Here is a 17,485-nt window from a genome sequence, read left to right on the forward strand (position 1 = left end):
TGGAGAAGGCCCACATGGTCGATGGTACACATACTCCACATAAAACAAGAACAAATGAAACTTACCTTGTTTAAGTTTGATGTAGCGAGCGTTTCTCTAACTCTGACAAGCCACATCAATCTCGACTGTTACCCATGAATTAGAACTTTACCATCTTTCTTCTAGGCCTCAACGAAGAACTTGCAGCATTCCAGGTTACTTGAAGCACAAGGTTATTGAAGGTAAGCGGTCGGTAAGAATCAAATTTTCCTGTGTAGAACGAATTTATGGCGTTAAGAATTGTGCTTCCGAGGGTGTACACTTTTGGTGCAAAACTCGCTTCCCTCGCCGATAATGGCGCCCGAATCGAAGCACAATTTTAGAGTTTTCGGTGCCAGGCGAACTGGAACAGCTGATAAGGTGGCCGTCCCTGTTTTTACCCACGCCAACGTGTTCACAGACGCAACAATCGATTTTCGTTTACGTTCTTTTCCGGTGGTGTGCAGAACACCAGCAGCCTGGAGAGTCGCCGCTTGTGTCAGATATTGACAACCAATGCAGCAAGACGCCGGACTTGACGGGAGGCAAGGGATCATCGCTAGCAGTGCTGGACTCCATTGCCAGAGAAGTGAAGTCGGTGGGCACAATGCTACTATTGAAATCTTTCAACATGCGTTTACTATATCCGCGACATTTGTGAAGTTTTATGCAGACACCTCACGTAAACAAATTTGCTGGTATAGGATTGGGCCTGCTGCCACATGGCAGTGGTAATTGGAGACGAGGTTAACGGGAGAGCACGAAGAGCCCGTAGTCTTGCAGTGGACGTAAATTATGACGGCTATGATCGTATTACAGTCATTGTTAGAAGCAAATGTGGAGGTGCAGCCTACGGGTGATGGCCCGGTAGTAGTTAAAATATTCGGCTAAGTGATTCGCTAACAAAGCACATATACTGGCTCCTTGTGTTCTCGCAGAACATTCACAATCCTGATTTCTCATAAACCGTTGTACTGCGGTTGTTGACTTATTCTCGTCTTCGAACTTTTCCCGCCTGGAAGCACAGTTGACGTGACATTATTGTTCAGAAGTGGGAGGCAGAGAATCATCTAAAACATTCACTGCTGATAACGGTAACTTTAAGACAAAAAGAAAAAGCAAGATAGCGGTGTGATTGGACACAACTTCCCGGCTATCCTGGTATAACGTAATCTCTGAGCTGTATCATTCTGTTATTCCCGGATTTTTCGTCGAGGTATGTTCTTATATATATTGTGGCAACGTTTCGACAACATCATGAAAACGTTCGCCATGCAGAACGTTAGATTCGGAACTGTCCTTTTATTAGGCAGCTTGGAACTTGTTATCGTAATAAAATATTCTGTTTTTCGTAGATTGCAATTCGAATATTCAACGTTTTTGCAATGTAATGGGTTCATCTTATGCACAAAAGAAAGAAAAATAGCTGCATGTTTGCTTGCTTTGCTGCGAGTGACATGTCAGCTTGTAAGTGCCGTTCTACGACATACACGGCGAGTACTCGACCTCGAGCCTCATAACAAAGCCGCGATAGAGCAGCCGAGTCCCACATGAAGAGTTTAGGTACTGAAAAGATGACTCAAATATTAAAACAAAACATATTTATGCAACGTGTTTTACATACGTGTAGAGAAGTCTCTTGGAGCATCCTCTGTAAAAAATTACGGGAGAAGTCATCTGATGATGACTGCCGATGGTAATGGGAATAGCGATTGGGCAATGTAGCGACTGATCTGATTCCTGAAGTCCCGTTTATTGAATACGTGTATAGGCAATTATGAGGATTTAGTTGTTTTAGCTACATCACAAATACTCCGATATACGAGGTGTGACACAAAAAAAAAAAACGAGGCTAAGTGTGTAGCATGAAGAAAGAGTGGAGTTGGCAACAACTGTTTTGCTGACGTAATCCCACACACCTCCTCTATTCATGGGCCCAGTTTCGACGGAACCGATCACGCCAGTTGGGAGTGCTGCGTCATTGAGTGAACATGTGCAACTGCATTCTGCCGGAAAAATGTCTGATGTAAAAATCGAACAGCGAATCAACATCCAGTTTCTTGTGAAACTTAAGAAATCAGCCACGAAAACATTTCAAATATTAACCGAGGCTTATGGAGATGTAACTTTGTATCGGGCACGTGTGTTTGAATGGCATAAGCGGTTTTCAGGGGGAAGGGTCAGTGTGGAAGATGATGAATATGCTGGGCGCCCAAGGTCAGCGATTACCGACCAAAACACTGCCAAAGTTCGGGATGTGATCAGTGGTGACCGAAGATTAAGCGTTCGTGCAGTGGCGGAGTTGGTTCACTTGGACAGGGAAGCTGTTCGACGCATTTTAACGGACGAATTACACATGAGGAAAATTTGTGCGGAGCCTGTTCCAAAGGTTCTGTCCGTTGACCAAAAACAGTGCCGTAAGGACGTGTGTATGGACATGTTAGAACGCATTGCAAACGAGCCAAATTTGTTGGAGTCTGTTGTAACATGTGATGAGACATGTATTTTTACCTATGACTCAGAAAGTAAGCGCCAGTCAATGCAGTGGAAGTCTCCAGGATCCCCAAGACCCAACAAAGCACGCATGTCAAAATCAAAATAGAAGGCAATGTTAATTGTCTTCTTCGACATTAACAGAATTGTAATAATTGAGTGGGTTCGCAGTGGTCAGACTGTTAATCAACACTACTACATTGAAGTACTAAAAAGACTTCGTGATAAAATTAGGAAAGAAAGGTCACAGCTGTGGAGTGATGGATGGCTCTTGCACCAGGACGGCCCTATCTGTCAAGCAGTTTCTGACCAGCAACAACATTACTGTGATGGGGCATCCGCCTTATTCACCTGATTTGGCTCCATGCGACTTTGTTTTACTTCCTAAACTTAAATCTTGCTTAAAGGGAACCCATTTTACCTCAGTTGAAGAGGTTCAGGCAAAAACGGAGAATCCGCTGAAGGGCCTTCCGAAAACCTCGTTCCAGAACTGTTACCAGGAATGGCAGCACCGAATCCAGAAGTGTGTGAATGCTAAAGGGGAATACCTTGAAGGTGATAATGTCACAGAGAACTGATTCAGTAAGTACAATAAGTTATTGGACCAGTCTCGTTTTTTTGTGTCACACCTCGTAGTCCAACTTTGCTACGGCACTCGCTTGCCAAGGTAGATTATGAGCATGGAGGCATGACTAAGGCCTTATGGCGCCGACGCAATGACGAAGGTATGATATCGATCGAACGACAAAGGCGTATAATAACGACGGCATGGGTACAGTGAGATATCGCTATTTAAATTATGACGATGGTACTACGACGAGAACCTGAAGATGGTTTGAGGACGATAAGAGGACGACGACGGCATGATGGCAGTCAGCTGAAGACGCCAGAATGACGAAGATGGCATGGCCTAATCGACATGAGGACGACGGTAGGACAACGAATGCATAACAGTACCTGTGTGACGACGACGCAATGACGGCGGTAGAATGACAACAGTGGCAGAATCACGATTGAATGACGACAGCATGATTACGATAGAATGAGGGACAAGGAATGACGTAGATGTAGTGATGAAGGCGGCATGAAGACGACGGCGTGATAAGAATGGGATGGTGGTACTAAAGTGATGACAATGGTGAAATGACTAGATGACGACGATGGCATAACGACAGCGGTATAACGAGAGTCGGATATGTCGAATTTACACTGATGAACGACCGTGGCAGCCTCCCGACGGCGGTATGACATCGAATGCATGACGACGACTTTATGACGACAATGCAATGACGACGATGGCATGACAACGGCATGAGGATGATGGAATAACGACGAATGTGTGATGGCAATGGGATGATGATGACTGTACCACAAAACTTGCATGACGACGATGGTTTGACGACAGCGGAATCGAGAGAACCGGATAACGAAGCTGGAGTGAAAATGTTGGCACGACCACGACGGCATTAATTACGAGGACGGGCTGACAATTGAACCATGATAGCGGCTGCCTGACGATGATGTCCTCACAAGGGCAGCATAATGACTGTCGAACAACGACATCATGATCACATTAAAATGACCAAGAAAGATTGGCGCTGATTGGACGAGGAAGGACTTGTGACGACAACATGGTGACAATGGGATGACGTTACTGAGGTGAGAATAATGATAAAACGACAGCATGATGATGACTGTGTGTGGAGGATGGCGGGATGACGATGTCATGACTATAGTCAGATGACAGAGTTGGAATGACGAAGACACAACGACCACGACGGCATCACGATCCCGTACACCTACCTAGTGACCCTAGCTATTGGAGAACTTGGACCACTGGGTCGAAGTAGAAGGACTGATAAGGGCAGCATGACGAGAGTCAAATTACGAAGCTGGAATCACGACGATTTAATGGCCACAATGACATCACTATTGCTGCGTCAACGAATACATGATGGCTGTGTGACGAAGGTGGTGTGAGGACAACGGCATGGTGAGTGTCTGATAACAAAGCTAGAATGACGGTGATGCAACGAGCACGAACGCATCACGAACACAAACCCATACCTAGTGATCCAAGATATTAGACAATTTGCGTAGTAGGTAGGGATAAAACACGTCACGGTAACGACATGACGAAAGTAAGATGTCACGAAGCTGGAATGAGGACAATGGAAGGACCACAACGCATAAGGACCGGGAGCACATGCCTAGTGTCCGAAGCAGGTAGACAACTTGGGCACAGAGAATGTACAGAGACGGTACAGAGAGGGTACCCACCGTGGTTGCTCAGTGGCTATGGTGTTGGGCTGCTGAGCACGAGCTCGCGGGATCGAATCCCGGCCACTGCGGCCGCATTTCCATGGAGGTGAAATGCGAAAACACCCGTGTACTTAGATTTAGGTTCATGTTAATGAACCCCAGGTGGTTGAAATTTCCGGAGTCCTCCCTTCTCTCTCTTCCCCTTCTCCCATCCCCCAGCGTAGGGTAGCCAACCAGACTATTGACTGGTTAACATCCCTGTCTTCCTGTATACCTCTCTCTCTCTCTCCACTGCGGCGTGCCTCATAATCAGGAAGTGGTTTCGGCATGTAAAACCCCATAATGTTTTTTCACTTGGTCGGAGTAAGAGGCTTGATAGATAGGTAGGCTTAAACCAGCTGAAGATGGCAAAGAATGCTATTCGCAATAATATATTCTCGATTACGTTGATGCTCAGCGTGAGCAGCGCCTGTACATAGCGGTAGACGTAGCTAATTAATGTGTGTCGTCCTTCTTCTGTAGGAGCCCTGCAATTTGGCAAATGAGCTGCGTCGCTTTGCTTCTTTCCTTGTCGGGATAGCTTGCGAAGCACCGCCACGAAAGCTCTCAGAAAACTCATTTTGCTTGAGACATTTATGGAGCAGGTTTTTTGAAGCATTCGCTAACATACAAGGCGATTAGGCATGGAAGCAAACTGCGTTGCCTTCGCATTCTTGACTAATGCGTCTACCCGAAGCTACCCGCTTTGGTCGCTCAGCGGCTATGATGTTGCGCTGCAAATTATGAGGTCGCGGGATCAAATCCTGGCCACGACGGCGACATTTCGATGGGAGCGAAATGCGAACGCACCCGCGTACTTACATTTAGGTGCACGTTAAAGAAGCCTGAGTGGTCCAAATGATTCCGGAGTCTCCGTCTACAGCGTCCCTCGCAATGAGATCGTGGATTTGGCACGTAAAGCCGCACAATTGTTTTTACGCGGAATGTGCGGGACGCGCTGTCAGCTTGCTGCAAAGCGATGAAAAGAAAGCCACGTCCACGCCCCGTCACGCTCCTTGCAATCAGAGCTCGACAGCAAAACGATGGCAGCCTTAAGCTTTCCCTTAACGACTAGAACGCTATGCGCACGACCACTATACAGTTCTTAAGCATGTGCGCGTAAGAAGGAGCCATAAGTCACTTTATATAGACAGTCATCATACGCACGCCCTGTATCGGGGGGCATATTGCATATACTTACGCGCTCTTCTATGTTTAATAACGTAAGAATCAAAATATTGGTCTATCAAGAAACCTCCAGACAATGATGCCCACCATCGTAGATGCCCCTGAGAGTAATCACATTAACTCTATAAAGTTCGTCGTAAGCTTAAAAAAAATAAATGCAGGGCATGCGAACTCTACACACATATCATTTTCGATATAATTACACTCACTCAAAAGTGGCATTCTTTTTTAGCGAACAGTGCGAAAGAGAAATCTGATATTAAGACTTTGTCGGCAAGCAACCGACGTAGAATCTGCGCCGATAGCGGAGGCAGTGATGTCTGACAGAACCTATCAAAACACTGGAGGCCACTAGGAAGGAACGGGGGCGGGAAGGAATCAGCCACGTGAGGCACGCGCCAGATTTTTCAAATAGTGGCATGGCGGGAGAGAAGGATGCGGGGGCCAGATTGCTGAGCATAGGGCTGCTGTGCTGGAAGACACGAGGTTAGATCCCACCATTGGTCAAGCATTTATTTACAGCATTATGCTTCACGAAATTGCAAAGGAGATACCGGGTATAGACACTTCATTTTGGCAAATGACGGTGTGCAAGGTCCTTCGTGACGCACGTGCACACCTGTCGATGCATTACAACGCGAGTATGTTATTGCATTGCAATGCTATGTTATGGGTATAGCAGGTTACGTGCAAGTGCTAGAGCAAGAACACGTTTGCGTACACTTTGCTTTCCTCGCCGTAAATAATGCGACCAAGACCGTGATACTCTGGTTGAGAATTTAGTGTTTCAGTTTTCTTGTGACACAATATATACGCAGCGATGCAAAAAATTGATTTGGGGCCCTATACTGTAAAACTATTCCAATATATTTTTATTCCAGTCTTCTGACGTCATGTTTGCGTAACCGCCGACGCAAGCATCGGGTAGTCATCCGCAGGGTTGTCTGAACAGACCAATCATACGCTCTCCTCGTTCATAGGAGGTCTCTTTTGCTTGTTTGAAAAAATGAATAACATTGCCTTCACTGAGCGGCTTGTCTTATCTCATTGGCTCACAAGTGGCGAGGAGCACGCTCAAGTGGAGAGGGATTCGATGGGGCCGAGCCACTGCACTGAAAATCGATAACCGGATGAAGAGGGTGGTTCCTGCGTCTGCGATTGGTCCGCTCTCCCTTACTTAACTTGAGTTGGCTGGTTGAAAATCGCGGCGGCATGCAACGGAAGGCTAGGAATGCCGCTAAAATGGATCCTCAGGAAAGAAGAGTTGGCAGAGCGAGGTCGTAAACGGGCCGAAAGTGCTCGAAAACGTTAAACGGCCACGCACAAAGAGTTATTGTACGCAAGTAAACCCATGCTCTCCGGCAGGAGCGAGTAGCCAGTGCCTGAACAATCGGTGGCAGCCATCTTTTATTCCTTTCGGAACAAGGCAACCTGAGGCTATTCAGAAGGAAATTCAGTTTTGTTCGCCATATTAATGCATCTTTAACGCGTACACGTCACTTTGACGCAGCGAGTTTTTGCGGTTTTGTGACGTCGCGTGAGAGGCAGGTGAAGTGGGTGCAGACCGAAAACTTTTGACCAATAGCCAAGTGCTAATAGCGAAAAGGGGTCGAATCAGAAATAACTATTTTCCATTTTTCGGTCAAATCATGCATAATCAGTGTGTACACGCCATTTCAGATGGGGAGCTATCGCGTTTTCGTGACGTCGCGTGATAGACGGGTGAAGTGGGGGTGGTCCAAAAAAGATTTTGATCAATCGCGGAGGGCCGATTGCAGAAATGGAATAGAAAAGCTTGGAATAGTTTTACGTTATAGCGCCTCTGCTTAAACAAAACATGATGTCATGTCTAATCAAGGGGCTTGCTGTGCTCCTACGCGTCATTGCGATAAAACTAAAGCAATGATCATTCGCATACCCTTATTGGTACGTGTTACGCGTAACGGAAGTGGTAGCGTTGCGACACGCTTTCTAGCTGTATTTGGAATCATAATGGCGAATCACCAAATTTGGGGGAAAATTTCGGCATATGTTCTAAAGATGTCACGCCCATTAAACGGCTTCTTAGAGCGGCAACGTTCATTCATTCATTCAAATAACTTTATTCAGTGCCCTGCGATTTGGTGGGGTGGGCCTGGACCCCACCTAGGTTTCGGCCAAGGGTTGTTGGCCCTTGGCGGCTTCCTCGTCTCGCAGGACGGCCCAGAGTTGGTGCTGCAGGTCGGAGCTGAGCAACGCAGACTCCCAGCACGTGCGGAGGCTGTCGCTATTTGAGGCTGCATTACCGTTACCCTGCATTACAGCCGTACATTCCCATAGGATATGCTCCAGGGTGGCTCTAGAGTTGCAATGTCTGCACTTGTCCGTTGGGTATAAATCACCTAATACACCCAGCGGCAATGTTGTTGCTGTGAAATCATACTGAAACACTGGTCCGAGTGCAGCAAAAAAGAAACGTTCAGTAACCATCTCAGCAATACGCTACGTGCACGATCACAGTAAACCGCGCACGTCCGCCCTCGAATCATCAACGGGCGAAGCAATTTGGAAGGGCAAACGACCTTTTATTTCATCTGGACCTCCAACTCCAGAGCGACACACTTTGATCAATAAAGTCGAGGGGAACGTTGGCAAAAAAAAAAAAAAAGAATGTTCAGTGTTCAATACATGCTTTCTCAGGAAGATATAAATTGCATAATTTTGGTGGTGTCTACATTTGGCGCGGTATTAAAACAGCTTATAGCAGCAAGCGGTGCAAGAGAACACGATGGACAATAATGCACCAAGTAACCCAACAATAGGATTTGAACATGTATATATGATCCAGAAGAAAGGAAACCGAGGGGATCAATTTTCATTGGTCACATCATAACAAGCCAACAAACAATGACACCAACCACACCACAGGAGAAATTATTTGTAGTTGGTAATCTAATTGAGGAAATGACAAGTTAACGGAAACGAAAGTGAAAGAAAAACAAGTGGCCGCAGGTGGGACACGAATTGGTCTTCGCACTACGCAACCGCGGCTCCGTTTTTCCATCCACTTTCTTGGCTATTTATGTTTATCTCTTCTAGAACCCTGGGAGGGTGGCATGAGTTGTGGGATCGTTCCCCACTTGCGGCAAGTTGTTTGTTCATCTACTTTCATTTTCGTTAGTTTATCGTTTCTTTTATTAGGCACAAGTAAATTCCCCTATGTTCTTTTTGGTATCAGTGTTGATTGGGTTCTTGTGATAGGACTAAGAAAAATCGGGCCCTTCTGTTAACCTCCTTTCTTCTCGTATATATATATATATATACATATAAGATACCCGCGGAATTTTTTGTGAATCGTTATTGCTGTTCTCATTTTGTTTGTGCGCATGCTCCTGTGGTGCTTCATGCTTCTGTGTCTGTACCGTTATGTCCTGTTCCTTGCATTTTTTTTTCGTTTGTTATTCAGGGCCTTCTTTTTGTAGCGTTTCCTTATACGGTTACCTCGTTTCCATTAACGGTATTTTCATGCTTGAGGGTGTGAAATTGCCAGCCCGTTCAGCAACGAATTTTTCCATCGTTCACAGCTAATAATAAGAACGATAATGAATAGTGATACGACGATGTCGAGGCGCAAACTGTTTATAACACGATAAGATATTTTCTGTTCCGGTGCCTCTGTGGTTTCGTTTCAAAAACCTTCTCAAGCCGAGAATATTAGCATGCGTGGAACGTCGTCCCAACTGTGTTCCTATCTGGTTAGTTTGCAGTTCCTCGCGGATTTATCGTCACAACCGAGTCCTACAAGGTCTTTTCTTCGAGTGAACACTTTCAGGAGTTGATGCGGGCAATGGAGACCGCAATGACCAGGTGAGTTCGTGTTCTGCCTCCTTTAATTTACTGAGGAAAGCGTTTGAAGAAACGTAAAGAAAATTAAGAACGACGAACACTTTTGGAACAGAACAAATGTTGAAGATCTTAATGTTGCCATAACGACACAAAGGCGTCGTCGTCATGTGAATGAACTGCGAGCTTGGCTTCCCCGACATATACCTCAAGAATTGTGCGTTTTCACTTTCACGAGCCATTTTTCAAAGAAAGCACAGCCTCCATTAGTTAACGAGCGCAAGTATTCTGAATGTCACAAGAATTGACTGACCGGCTAATTTGATTCATGATCACACAAAGGAGGGCTGGAATACGCTGTGCCGTCTTCTAGCGCTGGTTTTTTGGCAGCTTTGAAAGTATTGCGCCAAAAACAAATATTGATTCGACAACGCTCTAGTGTACATTGCATTTATAATACTCGCGCATTCAGTAACAGAGACTCCGCCCGTACTTCTGAAAATCACGACGATTCACTAGTCACCTTCTCAGCGTCGCTGCCAGGGGAAGTATTGCCAAACATTTCTTTTCACGGATAGTTTTGGGTACATGATCCTTAGGTTCTTGTTCACACAATGAAAACGAAACGTTACTGGTTTAATAGAATGCACGTGAGAGATGGTTAAAATATTTCAGTACTTCTACGTGAGTGTAGTTGAAGGTTTGGTAGCTGCTTCTGAACTTTTTATCTCGTTTACAGGGACGACTGGCAGACAGCGCTGAAAGGAATCTGCTCCAGGTATGTACAGCGTATCGACAAGGGTATATTGGGAATTGGTAGCACTTAGGTACCTGTATGAAATCTTTTCCAAAAGACAAACAGAAGCCACATCGCAATGATAATTGAGGAATCAACTAAAGTGGCAACAAAATTAAAGAATAATGCGTAACCTCTCTTGGTACTGCCCTTGGACAACCCACTTGCACATTGGGATAAACAAACAATTTTGTTGTGCGTTTATTTTTTTTTGTTTTTATAACATATTTTAACCCATAACGTAAACGTAGCGTACAGCGAATTCCGGAATTTTACGCTCATGGTCTTGGCTGACGCCATGATAGAAATTGTGCCAGGCAGTCCAGACTATTATCAAATTTCTTAATATTTTATAGACATAGCGCGGTATTATGTGCATGAATGAACAAGAAAGAATAATAATAAATTGAGAGAAAAGCCTGCACGTTTTGTATAATGACCAAAGCTGGGAGCGTGGTGATGCGCAGAACTCATATTCTCATACACGGAACTGTTTGCTAACTTAAGGGGACGAACAAGAGCCATGCACCAACCATATGAATCGACAAATGTTTAACGTTCTTTAAATAGAGGTTTTATTCGTAATATCTGTAGTCACCACCTTATTGATTTACGGGTAACGTCTTCTCGGTTGCGTTTCGAATAATTGGGCGCATTTTCCGAAACCAAAAAGGCACTCATTCTCTAAGAGAGCCCGTTTTCTGACATAGCAGTCAGGTGCAAGGTTCTGCGCTTTCGTTGCTTGCTTTCGATTGTCCATCCCCGCACGGAGGACCTGCCAAGGATCGTGCAGTTTGGAGGGTTCACTTTGGATTGGTCGCAGAGCTTCGTCGAACACTCATTTTCCACAATTCTAGCGTATTTATTGGCTGGTTTAGTTGTTGAGCGTAGTTTCGTTAAGTTTGGTTGTCCTTCTTGTTTTTCGCCATATATTTACTGTTAACATATAATTATTTGCGGAACACCTTGCTCCACGATTTTATCACTACTGGTTTTGTCGTGTTATTCATTCTTACGAGTTTCAGAACAGGCCTAAGTGTCCGAAGCAGTGGTATGTTTTCAAGCTAGGCATGGTAATAGTACAGGCGCCTGATATCAGTAGCGGAATGTTCTAGCCTTTGTTGATACAAACGCCAAATTCCTTTCAGTGATGCATTCATGTTTTAAGCTTTACTGCGGCGACATTTGCGTTTAAGTTTTCCGTTCATTGCTTGCAGCATGGTAGGTGCTCTCGAGAGACTAAATATGCCTGCGGATGTTCAAGAAGCAATTTCTCAGCACTTGTCCAAGTTTGATAAAGACACATTGTTTGCTGTGAGATCGTCAGCTTTAGGTGAGCCATTGAATTTGCGATAAAATGAAGACATTTTCATGGTGTGCAACCAATGACATGTCGGTTTGTGTGTGTGTAGGTGAAGACTCTGAAGACATGTCAGCCGCTGGCCAAATGACCACACTCCTTGGGGTTCGGGGTCAAGACAACGTAAGCGAATTCACGTGTTTTGCACACCCGTCATTCTGGTTAGCGGTTGCCTAAGGTACGTCGAATACGTTTTCTTTATTTAAGGTCGTCAGCGCTGTGGTGAAATGCTGGGCATCACAGTTCAGCTTCACAAACGTGAACTATAAAAGGTAAGTTTGCACTCAGTGGCCGTGGAAACAATACGCGTGATTTACCGTTGCCCGTTATTTCGGTGACATCAAACAGTTTATTCCCGATTAGTTCCCCCTAGCAGAATAGGAACCTTGGTGCAATAATTAGCCATTACCTCGCACGTGAATCCTACGCCTAGCTTCCACTTCTCATATTCAAGCAGCTGCGAAGTGCCAGACCTGTTGCGTAGCACACTGCGCGAATACCTTTGCCCCGACAGGCAGACAATGGCGGCTAAACAACGCACCTGAAACATGAAAGTCAATTCAGCGGAGGTAGTTCTGGGGTATTTGCATCTGCGAGGCAATACGAATCCGTCTAATAGACGATTTGATAGAAGCGTCCATATAATAGTTATAGATAATGCTACGGATGCTTACTTAAAGATTATAGAGATCGTTGGGCAGAATTTCCGGTTCGTAACGATTCGCGATGACGATAATTAGGTACGTAGTGAGAATCATAAATAATTCCAGCCTTTTAGCTTACAACGCTTCGTTTCTTTCGCCGGATTTTTTAATATATCGAGAGTGGAACTCAAAGCATAACCGTAAAGAATGTACTGCGAGTACAGTAATAGTGAAAGGAAGTTCGTCAGATATCAACAAAAATAAGTGGAATACAATATTAGGCTAGTCACACTTGTGATACCGAAATAGGGAACTGAGATCTCGTTGCTTCTTAAGGCGGGCTGCACTTGCAACTGCCCTATCCGAAACCGACTCACTTTGCAAATGTGCTCAGAGCTTTGTTCTTGAAAGTCACGTTATTATAAGTGAACAAAACAACAGTACATATCGAGGTACAGTTTACTAAGCTCGCTATATTCGATTTGATTGATTTGTAACTTTCTTTACTCAGAAAATAGAAAAAGAAGATAAGAAAAGCCATGAATGCAAAGACAGGTGTTCCGTTTTTAAGGGTCTCTGCTTTTAGGGAATTTTCTAACCTTTTCTTTTAACATGTAGGAAGTCAAGCTTCATGAAAAGTCAATATTTCAGTCGGATAATTAAGAAGACTCCGAATAACACATTGGAAAGTTCAGAAGTAAAAGACGTGCGTTCTTCAATCGAAACTTGACATCAGGCCACGCGAACAGCATCAACTTTGCTATACCTGAGAAACATTGAAGATTAGGAGGTGAGAGGTGAATGGGCGCCTGTGTCTGCTTAGAAGCCTTGCCTATGAGATGAATTCTGGTGCGAAAATTTGTGGTAGTATTTCTATATTGTTGTAAATTGTAGCAGTATTACTAAATTGTAAATTGTAGTATTTCTGTGGGGTACCATAGAAAAGCGCACAGATTTTGCCACGAACATGCCCATAAAGATTAGGTTATTTTTCCTCTGCAATACTTCATACCGGTTCCTGATGGTAAACGAAGGCTGTAGTGCCAGTTTAGGTACCTATTAAGGTTGAATTTAAATATGCACAGCCATATACGTGCATGCTGGAGTTAGAAAGACGAGAAGCAAAATTGTCTCGATGCTTATTTATGGCTGTGGTTCGTATGCGCTAGAGTTGTGATGTTAGTCGAACAAAAGGAGGCTTAGTGACAAACTCACTTTTTTGAAGAAACAAAGCAAGCAGGGACCATTTTGGTGTTTATAATACTATACGCGCCCCTCTTGTGGCATCGCTTTGCGCCACTTTTCGCCGACAAACTAAGGCATGTATTTAGAATAACGAGCTCTAAGTATTCAAAAACCGGGAATCAGTGCCACTCCTAACTTCTGCAATAAGGAAACCAGTTCTGTAAGCCGACGTTTCATGCATAATCCCTTTTGCGTTAAAGTCTATGAAGACAATGATGCTTTCGTAATACCAAAATAAGCAGCGCGGGAACAACAACAACAGGCCCTCCTGGAAGGCTGTGGTGCTGTCACTGAACTGATGCATACTCGCATGTTCACGGAGAAGAGTATGAAGAAGGCAGCATTAACAGATCCGAAGAAATAAGACGTGATTCAGGATAGAAATCATGTTTTTATGTGCTTTGCTGGGAACGCTATAGTATGCGTGGTTTTCTCTATGTTCTTTCTATATCTAGCCTGCCGGTAGAATAGGGATGATCTTCGAATGCAGGGAAAAAGCAGGGTGATGGAACTGAAAATATCTGTGCTCTTGGGAATTTACGCAGACAATATGGGCAAGCTTTGGACGTGCCGATGGCAGTAGTTGTGCAAGAACTCGTGAATGCTGACACTGCCGGGGTGATGTTCACCTGCGACGCACTCACGGGAAACCCAGGGTACATCACAGTGACTGCAAATTACGGCATCGGGGAGGTAAGTGGTGAAGCGTGTGAGCTTTCGTATGTGCGAGTTACAGATATACAACGGGAATACATTGTTGAAAGTCACATTACTCGGCCTCTAATGCTTTCACTTGTGACTTGAGATTTGCAGCGCGCCGTATGATTAAGAACTCCACAGTGCGGTGCGTAAGTAAGGGTAATGCTGCATCAGTTGCTGCGCACGGATGTCGCTTCTTTCTTCCATATGTTATTAGGCATGCTTTTTACCTTGCAGCCAGTACAATGCGAAATTCCGCGTAGTAACTTTAGTTATGAAAGATACTTTATGAAGTGTATCCAGAAATGCAAAGAAGGATAGAAGATTTTTAAGTGTGCGTAGAATGCTTTAGTGTGCATTTGATATTTTTTTAATGTGCAAGCATAGTTTGGCGAGTACCGCAGCTTGTCACGCGAAAAGTATAATGCTTTGTATTAAAAAAAATGCGTCATTTCAGAAGTTGAGACCTTTAATCGTTATAATAATTTAAATGTATATGTTTCGAAGCTTTATGGGCGATGAGGAACAATCGAAACGAAATAAAAAGATAACATTGAACAGAGTGAATCCCCGTAGGGATACATAGGGCGACATAAAAGTGAATGGGGACGCCTATAGTAGAGGCGGGCCAACTTGAACTATGGAGGTTGGCCATCTGAAATTTTTTGGTGGGGCAAATTAAATTTGGGGGTGGGCCAACATGAAATCTGGGTGTTGGCGAACCTAAATTTGTGGGTGGCCCAACTAAAATTTGGAGGTGGGCCAAATGGAAATTTCTTCTTATGCGAACCTAAACTTCGGAAAGGGCCAACCTAAATATGGGAGTGGCCCAACCTAATTTTGGGGCTGGTTCAAGCGAAATTTGGGGGTGGGCCAACCTGTAATTTGAGGGTGGGTGAACTTGAAGCTTAGGTGTAGCCCGACTGAAATTTTGGGGTTGGCCAACTTGAAATTTAGGATACGACCAAAATTAAATTGGGGGTGCGCCATCTTGAAATCTCTATGTGGGCCAAGTTAAATTTGGGGTTGAGCCAGCTGAAAATGGGAGGTATGCATATGCCTGCTTATACTATTCTAGCGGAGTGTTCGTGCAATTTTTTCTTACATGCGGAAAGTCAGTGTAAAGAAATGCAAAGTAAAAAGTTCAGTATATAGTTGAGAAAACTATGCAGAAACTATTGTAAAGTTCAGAAGCAAAAACAACCTTTTTTTTCTAAACTAGACAACTAGCTACATGAACAGCATCAATTCTTTTGCCTGTGGAAAGCTCGATCCTTCATGGTAGCAACTGTGAGGAGGAACTACAGAAATTGTGCTCACAACCTATCATAGCTCGAATTTTACTTGGTGCCTACAGATTAGACCAAGGTTTTCATTCTGATTACTTGGTTACTTGGCTGACACAAGTGAAACCAAAAAATCGGGTAGAAACTCCCCAACGGGGAATTGTCATATATGGCGTAGCAATTATTGTAATCATCACTAATGAAGGCTATACTATGCCCTTGAAAGCAACATTGCTGTATTTTAAGAAATAAAAAGCTCCCAATAATACTACGCACACTATGATGATCATCCCATTAAGCTTGTTTTTACCACCAATCTTCCGTTTATAAATGAAAAATTGTTGCAGCGCTTTCTTGTCTCACATAATTTGCCCTCCGACACGCTCACGGGCCTTCCAAGGCGTCCTTTCGGGAAGCTTCTCCCTGTTGCTGAAGACGCAATACTTTTATTTGCGTTTTCCGCGCGTTCATTCCCACGCAAGCCCTCGGATGCGTTCTAACTGCGCCTCGGCAAGGCCAAATCTATACACGCACGACCGTCTCAACCAGTTTCCTACAATAATGCTATGATCTCAACCTAAGAGGATATAAAAAAATTCGGCTGTGGAAACCAGTTGTTCCTACTCATAGACAACAATGAACTCGCCGGCAACCATCGCGTGATGGGCAGGAAACTGGCCACATCGCATTTTTTTATGGGGTTCTACGTGCCAAAACCACTTCCTGATTATGAGGCACGCCGTAGTTGAGGACTCCGAAAATTTGGACCATCTGGGGATCGCCCCCATCGAAATGCGGCCGCCGCGGCCGAGATTCGATCCCGATACCTCGTTCTCAGCAGCCCAACACCATAGCCACTGAGCAACCACGGCGGGTGGCGTAATAGTTTCTATATCTGGCCTCTGTTCTAGACGTCGTGTGTTCGAACACTGGCATCTGACAATTTTAATGGTGTTTACTACAGCTAAACTGTTTATGGCTAGGCTTCGTGCATCTTTCGTGTGCGTGTGTTAAAGTATTTATATGGCAGTAATTTGCTTAAAATGATGAGGCTACAAAGCATTTTCAAGGCAGAAGGACGAAGTTTACGCAAAATTCGGTGGAGACACTTCAGACTGCTTACGTGTGGGAATGCGAAAGCACCATAGATCCCTTTGGTGAGATTGTTTTTCTACACGTCCCCTGACCGGGCAAGCTCTCACCTTTGACCAAACTGCTCGTCGCTAAGGTCAAATCAAAACACGTTCAGCGTCTGAACGGGCTCACTTGCCCGCGAGGAAGTTCGTAACTTGAAGGCTTCTCGGCACCATTAAATTAGGCATTAATGCTTAATATTCGCTTATTTTAAACACTGCATGACGTGGCACTACCTCCTCCCCAATGGCTGCACCGCCACGTGTCCGATGACGCATTCACTAGGCGCACCTTTAGTCAACATAAACCGTGAACACGCTGTGGCGCCGGGGAAGTGTGCTCGACTCTCACCCGGAGGTCCGGGCTCAATTCCAACCCAGAATTTTCTTTTCAAAGTCATTGAGTTAGTTTGTTCACAGGAACCTGCCTGATAAATCTGATGGCAATCCGAGCATTTTGTGACCTGGCTTTACACTTTGCGCCGTCGGCCATTTATGGT

General features: G+C 44.6%; 1 protein-coding gene across 1 annotated transcript in view; it reads left to right on the forward strand.

Annotated features, from left to right (window-relative positions):
- Window positions 1-17,485, forward strand: part of LOC126540572 (rifampicin phosphotransferase-like) — a 119,050-nt gene that overhangs the window by 40,613 nt on the left and 60,952 nt on the right. The window contains exons 11-18 of the mRNA XM_050187411.3: window positions 166-221; window positions 486-616; window positions 9,740-9,846; window positions 10,562-10,600; window positions 11,836-11,951; window positions 12,031-12,101; window positions 12,186-12,250; window positions 14,413-14,560. Coding sequence (XP_050043368.2) covers window positions 166-221; window positions 486-616; window positions 9,740-9,846; window positions 10,562-10,600; window positions 11,836-11,951; window positions 12,031-12,101; window positions 12,186-12,250; window positions 14,413-14,560 — 733 coding nt within the window. The remainder of the gene's footprint in view (window positions 1-165; window positions 222-485; window positions 617-9,739; window positions 9,847-10,561; window positions 10,601-11,835; window positions 11,952-12,030; window positions 12,102-12,185; window positions 12,251-14,412; window positions 14,561-17,485) is intronic.

This window comes from Dermacentor andersoni, chromosome 2 (assembly GCF_023375885.2).
Source record: "Dermacentor andersoni chromosome 2, qqDerAnde1_hic_scaffold, whole genome shotgun sequence".
NCBI classification, from domain to species: Eukaryota; Metazoa; Arthropoda; class Arachnida; order Ixodida; family Ixodidae; genus Dermacentor; species Dermacentor andersoni.